Genomic DNA, 10,525 nt, shown 5'->3' with positions numbered 1-10,525 from the left:
TGTATTTCAAATACAACATATTTATCTACAATGGTGATAATTGAAAACCTGGTTTCATGGCATTGCCATGTTTCTTGTTTAAAAACTTGTGTCATAGAGTGATAGGGGTATTTGTAATTGCTTTGGTTTGGAGTATTCATGCATTTCGGAAAGATAAGGAATAATCTGATTCTAAAATCCTTTAATCCATGATCCTTTATGAAACCTCCGTTATGTTTTTTACCGACGTCAAAGTGACCTTGGTGAGCATGTTTATATATATTGCCATTATTCTCGAGTTGTACAGACATTGTGGAGGGCTTAAGATGGTCACTCTCCAGCTTTAATGGTAGAGGAAGATACAACTCCTAATTTTGAACTACAGACATTCCATAAGCTTGGTGGCTATCTCATAAAAGCAAGTCCAACTCCTATAGTGAAGAACAACTTAGGGAAACGTTGGTGACGAGGGCAAAGCCATGACTTTGGGTTATTTTAAAGCATTTGATCAGAATATATTGGACATATTTATATTACTTTGTATATGTTAGCTTGACTTAAACCACTTGCCCCTCACCACCGTAGGTTCAAATCCCATCAGGGACTTTGGACTTTCATATGAAGAAGCTTTCCAGCTAGCATACGGAACATCGGTGGTTCTACTTGGGTGCCTCGTAGTGCCTGAAACAATGCATGAATGGGGCACCTAAGGTTTTCCTCCACCAGTATATTTATCATTTATATTGGATAGGGTTATTACCAGAGTTCTCCATTTGAAATTTTTGAAGGTTCTACTAAGAGTCCCATAAGGCACTTCAGCACAGAGTTTGATTCATCTAGATAAATATCCAAAAATAGTTAAATACAATGAATAAGTACAATTTGTACTACATCAACTTGCCCTTCTATGACCCTTTATTATTTACCTTGAATGAAGCAGTCTTGAAAGACCAAACAACAGACCCACTAACAAGTTCAATGCATAATTTAATTGAAAGCAAACTAAGAGCTATATATATATATATGCAAAATTAGCTATATATAAGCTATCTGTATTCTGGAAACACTTTTACCTACTTTAAGTATTATAGTACCTTTCTAGGTAGGAATCATAACTGTACTAGTAAATGAGTTATGTCATACCTATAAGGGACTCCACTGAGGTTTTTTGACAAATTGGGACTAAAAATATTTTTCTGAGATGTGTGTACCATTTATGTACCAGTAGGTCTGAACTTGAAGTGATAATTATACTTTGCGAAAAGAACAGCTTATTGCAGTTTCGAAGATTTAATTTAAATAATGTCCATTAATTTATAAGTGGGTATTCAGACAGTTCAGTTGGAAAAAGCCCTAGATCCACTGTTAGCTCAGCGGTGAGTTTCAATATTTTTCTCTCAATTTTCATTTAAGAAACATATCGGTAAAAAATTGCTGTGCCCTGTGCGGTACCCCAATGTTTGTTCCGTTCCATTCCCCAAAGTATAAATATCTGCAAATGTCCAAAAACAATATCGCTTGATATTTGAAAGGTTTACAAATTTTATGTCTTTAGGCCTTCTGACCTATAGTCAATATTAATGATTAAGTTCTTTCTTTGTGCTTATTTTAACTTACAACACGACATTAAATGTTTAGAAACGGTAGATGGGTAACTATATACAGAGATTAGAATTTTTCAAATTTTAATATAGTATAATCTGTATAGGATAACAAATAAATATCTTTTATATATACATCTATATTTAAAGTTGTGATTTCACAGTTTCAAAAACATTTCACAATGTAAAAATCACAAAACATCATACCAGGGGAGGTAATTTCACTTAAAAATCTCGATTCAACAAAAGAAAAAATTAAGAAACAATAAACTTATTTATCAAATATGTGTCCAACTTGTACAAATGACAAATTTTTCAGTTGTTTACTAATTTACACCTCAAAAATTAAAACCTAAATGCAATATGTACATGAAAATAAATATCACTTTTTGAACGTCCATTTTCCAAGCATCTAACTAATCATCCATAAACTATATTCTAACTTATTGTGTTAAAAATAATGTGAGAAATAAAAATCTTTTGACGTATCCATTGTTTATAATAAACATGATTAAAGAAAGCTTTATTTTCAAGTTTTCTAAATCATAATTATGGCTATGCAGTAATATTTTCTACATAGAAAAACACCACAATCATTGTATTAATAAATCACTATAGAGAACAAGTTCATTAACATGTACAAACAAATTCAATAAATAATATTCAAATATCACAGACTTAGAATAAAGAGTATACAAATATGAATCCTTCACTAAATTTCTCTGAAAAGAAATATGTGTATCTTCAGGTAACTTAATGGTTAATATTAGTGCAAATTCTATACAATGATTCAAATATCACAGACATGAAAAGAGACGGAAAATATTCATCAAGTTTCCATGAAGAGAGATATATTTCTATCAGGTTACTGATCTGGAATCATTATTTCACACCTTATAAAATATTGACCAATGAACTTAAAGCATATAAACCAAGTGATATTCCAGTATAATTCATGACTGGATCCAACCAAAGCCTGGTATCCATTTCTACAGTCCAAACAATCTGTATCAAATGCATAACATACCCATTATAGCTTCATTTTCAGTGCAAAATATCTATATCAAATGCATATCATACTCCATCTATCATTATTTTCATTCTAAAAATTTATATAATTAATAAACTATTTTTATTATCCATGAAGTAACAAAGTTCTGTAAAATGTCAAAAGATGGTGGTGTGAAATAAAGAGGTCATTATACATTGTTGAGAACAATACTTAATTCTATTAGACTTGTACACAGCTGCAAAACCTGTATCAGACTTGGCAAGCAATTTGTCTATTATAACAAAAATAATCTTAAAATAAATATGCTACAGCTGAGAGGTACATTTTTTAAAATCAATCTTTAGGACCATAAAATTGAGTTTATAACATGTCTAAATAACAGAAAATATAATAATCTAAGATACAAAAATCAAATTCTCCGAGCTTGATCTTAAACTTGTTTCATTCTGTTTAAAAAATCTACAACAACTAAAAACAAAAGAATTCATTTAACTATAGCAACTAACAATATGTAAAGTTTTCATGTTTCTATCTTCCTCCATAAATATAAGGCCCATTTCACATTTAAAATGTAAATTTCTTATAATGTTAAATCTCAGTCTTTAAGCGATTGTAAACCCTAATTTTGTAGAGGGTATCATTCGAGGTAGTTCTGGGATGGAAATCTTACTACTCTCATCTTTTTCACTACTCATATGAAAATCATCTGAATAACTGCCATCACTTATTAAAGACAAAATATTTTCCGACTCTGAAGGCACATACGAGCTAACAGATTCAGTGTGGATAGATTCCTTCTTGAACTCAAGTCTTCTTTCTCGCAAATGCTTTCTTGGTCGAGGTGATGGATTTTTAGGGCTACCTTGTGATGACCTTGACCTCGGAGTATCTGTCGGAGTGGGACGAGCATTCATACTGTCGACTCTAAGCTGCTGTGACCGTCTAACAGCAGGAAGAGGTGACTGCTTTGATGCCTTTGGGTTTAATACCTCAAACTTCATTGAAAGTAAGCCTGTGTTAGTGTTAGTTAATGCAGGACTTGGTGATCGCACTGATCTATCTGTAGCTGGTGTAGGTAGAGTGTCTGTTTTCTCATCTTCGCTGATCAGTTTCTGTAGTTCCGGTTCATCGGTTGAATGGAACTGTTTTGTGTCATAGTCTTCCGTAGATTTAAATAATGACTCTCCGGTGTATGGGTCCCGTTTAAATTGTTTTGACATTCTGGTAGACTCTAATGGAGAGTCATCATCAATTGTAGTATTCATAGAAGATTTACCATCTCTTGCAATAGATTCCGGTAAGGTCTCATCGCCTACAATATATATATTTGTAGCATTTAGTCATTCGTATATTATAATTATAAATATTTTTATTTTAACAGAAATACATATATAGTTATCAAAAGGAGTCAGATAAGTGCATTTCAAGTTAACCTTTAAAGGTTTTATTAGATCCCTTTTCATAAACATAACACAAAGCAGAAGTTAAAATAAATTTAATTCAAATTAATCACAGATCAGGAAATCTGCTCAAAATCATTTGTTATGTTTGTTTAATTAATGCTATACAGTCATTAAAAAAACATGCAGTAGCTCATGTGATGTTTAATTTTGTACACACATTATTATATGTTCCATAAGTACCTGTCAATTTCTTCCCTACATTATACATATGAAGCAGTGGTTCTAAGTGATAAAAATACTAGTTTAAATATGATACCTTCATTAAACCCTGGGAACATGTATTTCTTCTCTTTTCTATCTGTGGCGGTTTCTTCCTCAAAGCTATCACTAAATGTGTTTTCATCATCATCACTCTCATTGGCTCGGGCACTTGGAATATGAACCTACAATAGTGTAATTCTATTGATTTATTCAGGGAAATATACGGAAACACATACTTTATTGTCACATATATCAACATATACAAAAATATAATTATAAAATTAGGTAAAATGTTTTGTTACCCTAGGATTGCTCATTAAGCTAAACAATAATTTTCAATGAGGTCCAATTACATGTATTATAATATTAACACACCAAATTATAGAATGATAAATAAATTATAATGAAGTTAAAATAAGTAAATTAATTTTGCCAACATTGTACTGCAATTAAGACACATTTATCGATATGATGAGACAAATACATTGCATTCAATTAAACTAAAATAAATTCTGTATAAACTAAAATACAACATCAACATGTAAAACATTATCATATAAGCCACAAATTAATTTAAAGGCAAGTCATTGTGTTATAATTTTCTGATTCAATAAAATATTTTCATGAACATATATTTGTATATTTATCTATTAAAATTGTCATGAATTTTAAAGCATCTCATTTTGAGTATTAAGTTTATTTACAGGGTAAGCACTGCTGGTAAAAATTGTAAAATGGTCAACATTTTCCAAAGACTGGCATCTTTATTACGACTCTTTTACAGACACTAGTGAGAAATAGCCTCTTAACCCAACTTACAATATAATACATATATGTAGTTTTGATCATGTTTTGAAAACATTCAGGTAGATTTTATTTTTTGTTGAAGTTAATAATCTAATAAAATATGCAAATCTAATGAAATCTGCATATAATATTGTATCCCATTCAAATGTTTACCTCTAATCTTGAACTTGGTACACTATCAGCAGCAGAGTCCAGTTTGTCACCTGGTGCCATATCTGGGGAGGCAATTTCTCTAGCATCAGAATCAAGATGCACAGCTTGGTCCCTACCTTCACTATCAATATCAGTATCCTCTCGAACTTGTACAGTCCCCTGCGAAAACAGTAATTGTATGCTACTTTTCAAAATTCTAGGTTAAAAGTAAGGAAATAGCACTATTAATTAAAACAGATGTAGTTCTTAAAGCAGTGATCTAAGTTCAATAAATTTAGATAAAGCTGCTTCTACGTTTTAAGGCCTGCAGACATACATATGCTGTAAAATGATTGTGATATGCTGGAAAAAAATGATTCTCGAAAGCTTACTTACAACTAAGTCTTGTAATAATTTGTTAAGTTAAACAATATTTCAAATGATGAATTCATAATCAAAGACAAATAAAATCTTGATGAACCATTGATCGATTTTCATCATTTTTTGGACTCCAAGATGAAATTTATTGAAACTTATGGACTTTTTACATTTTCTTTGAGAAAATGCATATATAACAGATTACTTCTTACCTTCAGGTCCTTTGGCTTTCTGCCCTTTGGTGATTTACTTCTTGACTGCTTTCCTTTAACTGGAGAGTTATCACGTGATTTACTCAATTTCTTTTTCGACTTCTTCACCCTCGGGTCCTCTGTCATCAGCTGACTCTTCCCTAGTGTTGCCTTAGCAAGTTCAGCAGCTGCTAGTCTCCTGACTTCAGTATATGTATCAGATAAGTTTCCTGTATCACCTTCAAAGTCTGGTTCTTTCAGAGTTTTAGCAACTTTTTGTTGCTGCTTTAGAGCTTTTGAAGCTTTCTCCTCTTGCTCAGCAGATTGCAACCAAGTCGGATTTTGTTTGGCAAGCCTCAGTCTTTGCGTATTAGTTAAACCAAAGACCAGTTTTGTTTTCTTAATGCCAGCTTCAGGTGCTTTTCTTATCCAACCTTTGTTTTTTGTAACATTCTCTGATGGACGGGCAGCTGACTTAATTTTTTTTCCCTTCTTTTTATTTGAAACATTGGATATATTCTCATCCACCTCTGGTATATCATAGATATTTTCTTCTGACTTACTTTTTAACACTTTAACTGGGGCTTGGGATGTTTTTTGGACAGGTTCAGCAATATTTCTCACTTGATTCACTTGTTGCATGGCCTGATTTACAAACTGAGGATTCTGTATCTTAGACAACTCTGTCAATAGGGCAGTTAGTAATGGAAACACTGGTTCTGCCATATTCAGACCTGGAACATTCCCTTGTTGACTTGACTGATCAGCATTTTTAATATTGCTTATTACAATAGTCTTTGCATCCTTTAGCTTAGGAGCTTCCTTAACAATATTCGATGTAGGAATAACATCTTTTTCTTTCATTTTTGCTTCATTTGATTCAACTTTTTCAAAATGTTCATCACCAGATAAATCTTCTAATGTAGCATCATCAAATGTGCTTGAGTAGCCCAAGTAAGCATTTACATCTCTATCTATCTGTACATCAGGTTCAGCTTTACTATTATAAAATAGTGGAGGAGGGCAATTAATATTTGGGTTGATTAAAATGCCATCATCTTCATCACTATCCTCTGCTTGAATCTGAAATTCTTCCGTCCTTTTAGGTAGAACTTTATGTCGCCTCTCAGTTTGTGTTTCTATTGTTTTGGATGACTTTGTTTCAACCTTAGCTGAAACTTCAACATGGAATTTTTCATTTTCCATCTCAACTGTTTGCATTAATGCATCACGCTTTTCAACATCTGTCATTGAACCCATTTCTCTAGTGCTGTTAAGATTTTCTCTCTGCTTATTGACAGGTTTTTGACTTTGAATAGGTTTAGCAACAGCTTGCACTACCTCTTCTTCTTTGATTTCCATTATTTCATCTATCACAGATTGTTGTACTTCACCTTTATTCCTTTCAGATGCTCTTTTAACTAAAGCAGTGGCCGGTAAGTGTGCTATTAACCCGGGGCCTAAACTTAATAACCTGAATCCTAGGATCATGTAGCCTATCTCTTTCCCCATCAGACTGTAGATTTTGAAAAGTCCTTTGTCACCATGTACTGAAGGTACAGTATGCCCATTCTTTCTTATGTCAGTTTTAATAAAGTCAATAACTTCATTCAATGCGAGCGAGCTGTTTCCTAGCAATTTTGGTACATCCGGGTACTCATCAATAACCATTATATATAATGGAGTATTTGATAAATGCATAGCTAGTGTGTCTAGTGATATTTTAAAAAGACAAGATTTTCCTTTTTTTAACATAAAATTTCCTTGTTTATCTTGTAATTCAGCAAACTGGTTTGGGAGTCTGTAGTATGGATCTCTATTAATCTTAGCTTTGATGCTGTCTGATAGCTCTTTTTCCACATGGCTTATAAGTATGGTAGGAAAATCAAGTAGTCTAAATGCAACAGCGGGAAACCTACAGGTCACATAAGGCAAGTAAAGTTTTTCAACCACAAGTTCCAAAGAAAACAGAGACTCTTGTGAACTCGCCATTGTCTTTTATCTTGCAGTTAACAACAACCAATAAGAATACTCTTTAAACAACCTGTGTCAGATAAAACTATTGCATTTCACAAGTTATAGAGTATTTTCTGCAGGACTATGACATTTCCCATTTAAAAGTTGAATCATAATTATCTTCCATGTCCAAACATATCCAAGTTATTCGGGTTTCTCTGTTGTTTTCCTTGTAAAATAATACTAGACTGGTTCTCAATCTTTAACCGAGTAATAAAGCGTAAAGTTGTTTAATGTAGCAACATTAACTGTAAAAAGGCGTAATGAGAAATTTTCACATAATTTAACATTTACTACAAAATAATTGACTTTAAATACAGGATTTATTTTCATCGATTGGATTGGTGGTAGCCACGAGTAAAATGTGATAATTTTCATAGCATAAGATGGAAATAAATCCTTTTTTAACAGAAAAAAACTTGAATTTTCTGTTTATTATACTGTATATACTGATACATTTTTCTCTTTTTGACATCACAGTTTGAAATATGTTTCACTGCAGCTGGGACATAAGATCTTCTGTCCCAGACTGCAGTGAAAATATGGAAAATATGCTTCACTGCACTGAAAAACGGAAAATGAAAATACGCATTTTGTTTCATTAATATTTTTCAATATTTATATTCAGTCTGTTTCACTGTACATAGTTAAATTGACAGTGAACCCCTTTGCCAAATATCCCTTTGCCAAATATGTTCCTTTTACCAATGTATTGAAACTGCCTTTACATGTATGTATGTATGTGTGTATGTGTGTATGTGTGTGTGTGTGTGTGTGTATGTATGTAGTATGTATGTATGTATGTATGTATGTATGTATGTATGTATGTATGTATGTTTGTGCGTGCGTGCGTGCGTGTATGTATGTACATGTATGTATGTATGTCGATTTAGCCAGCCGGCATATATTTGTAATAAATTCGTATGACTCAAAGGTGTGGAGAGAAAACTGAAGCAAGATATATCCAAGAGTCATGTGGCAACTGCCAAACAATAATTATCTAAACAATCAAATATAATAGTTATCAAACCGATAAAAGTAGCAACAATGCATTATTCTACTGTCTTAAAAAATTATTGCTTACAAAATAATTTAGAAAGTTAAACTAACTAACTTGAAACAAAATATATGCAAGCTATATATTTATTACCAACTGAATACACCAATTATGTGGCAACTGCATCGATGCATACATTTGTCACCTGACCACCGGCGATTCAGTTATGGGTGACATGTTAGAATGATTGTATTGTTACTAAATAGTTAACATGAAATATATTGTGGATAACGGAACTTAAGATCATGGATTAACATATGGATTATAATTAATCATACAATTTCAATGGTTTTTATTGATAGTTTCCAATAATGATATATGATACAGGCTCCCGGAGATTAATAATAAATCACAAAGACACTTACAACATAATAACTACTCTATATAATTATGTAATGCATGCATGTATATGTTTCTAAATTATGTTTAAATTAAATCAGTTGGCAGGGCAAGTATATATGGACGGGTAAACAAATATTTCATTTTCGTGACCTTATTTAAAAACACTTCTAAGTAAGCATTTTACTTTTTGTATGAGTTACTGACATTATGTGCTTTGCAGATTGATGTAACTTGTTTCATTAATATGGAATGACCCCAGTAAGATTAAACATTTATTTATTAGATAGATCTACTTGTGATTTGTTATTCTCTTTGATTGAAGAGTTTGATGAAAATTGTAGTTCTATAGTTGTGTCAATGAACTCGATTTATAATAGAATAAATCTATTATATTTGTTTAGGTCCGTTTCAAGAATTTCTTAGCATAACATGCATTTCCCAAGAAAGGAGTTGTAAAATGTATTAACCCCGAGATAAAACGTACATGGCTTCCCGACGGCAGTTGAAACCCGGTCTCCTGATTAACATTCATGATCTTAATGTCAAACAAACAATACATGTAACAAGAAAGGAAACATATAGGAACTTCTATTTAAGTATATTAAAGACAATTGTCATTGAGACTTTCAAATGTATGCACAATATCTCTCCTGATTACATTAAAAAACCTGGTCATTTTAAGACCTCTGCAGGTACACTCATATACAAGAGCCCCGAGGTGCCTGCAGTACGAATATATATATAAATGTTTGTTTTGAGCTAATCTAGATTCTTTTTTTTAAATGATTGTATATTCTTTTATCGTGCATGTGTTCTGTAATCTTCGTAATTTTTACAATTGTAAGGTGGCGAGTATCCCCGCCTGTCACGCGGGAGACCGGTGTTCAACCCGTCGGGGACCCGATTTATAGTTGCGAGGTTCTGTTTAGAATGCCAATAAATGATGTTTCAGTACATGCACGTATGTATTTAACCAGGTACTCGAAGAACCTACAACAAATGAAAACAATGTCTATTATTGTTTTACTTGTTATAGGTGCTTCTTAGTACCTGATTAAGTTAAGGTCGTTCTAAATAAAACCCCACCACCTATGTATATGCACCCGACGGTTAATAAAATAAGCTACACCCTCTGCCAGCCTATCATGTACAGTAGAGAAAAACAGAATCCCTACAGAAAGCCTAACGTACACGGCAAAATTGAAAATGTTGCAGGCTCGGTTTGATTGAGCCTGTTAATGGTAAGTGCAAATTACCGTCCACGCCCCCAAGCACCGGCTTAAGCAGAATTAAACATTTAAACACGAAAATGGTGAAATTTTGAATTTAGAAACATCCGCAGATGT

The 10,525-nt window shown here is 32.5% G+C and overlaps 1 protein-coding gene across 1 annotated transcript; it reads right to left on the bottom strand.

Annotated features, from left to right (window-relative positions):
* Positions 1–1,653: 1,653 nt before the first annotated feature.
* LOC132726428 (microtubule-associated protein 10-like) lies at positions 1,654–7,932 on the bottom strand. The gene is made up of 4 exons (XM_060711742.1): positions 5,786–7,932; positions 5,217–5,375; positions 4,312–4,438; positions 1,654–3,904 (listed from the first exon to the last, which is right to left on the bottom strand). The coding sequence occupies exons 1-4, from the start codon at positions 7,754–7,756 to the stop codon at positions 3,195–3,197; spliced, it is 2,967 nt and encodes a 988-aa protein (XP_060567725.1). The 5' UTR covers positions 7,757–7,932; the 3' UTR covers positions 1,654–3,194.
* Positions 7,933–10,525: the final 2,593 nt, after the last annotated feature.

This window comes from Ruditapes philippinarum, unplaced genomic scaffold (assembly GCF_026571515.1).
Source record: "Ruditapes philippinarum isolate M1 unplaced genomic scaffold, ASM2657151v2 ctg7819_1_1_1_1, whole genome shotgun sequence".
NCBI classification, from domain to species: domain Eukaryota; kingdom Metazoa; phylum Mollusca; class Bivalvia; order Venerida; family Veneridae; genus Ruditapes; species Ruditapes philippinarum.
Note: the sequence above shows the minus strand (reverse complement) of the source record. Positions and strands in the feature narration are given on the sequence as shown.

What these genes read in the sequence shown, in the direction of transcription:
- LOC132726428 (XM_060711742.1), bottom strand. Translation starts at nt 7,756, where the DNA reads ATGGCGAGTTCACAAGAGTCTCTGTTTTCTTTGGAACTTGTGGTTGAA. An exon ending in GAAAGCCAAAGGACCTGAAG is followed by an intron (nt 5,376 to 5,785) that starts GTAAGAAGTAAT and finishes CTGTTTTCGCAG; the next exon opens with GGGACTGTACAAGTTCGAGA. An exon ending in GTTCCCAGGGTTTAATGAAG is followed by an intron (nt 3,905 to 4,311) that starts GTATCATATTTA and finishes TATATATTGTAG; the next exon opens with GCGATGAGACCTTACCGGAA.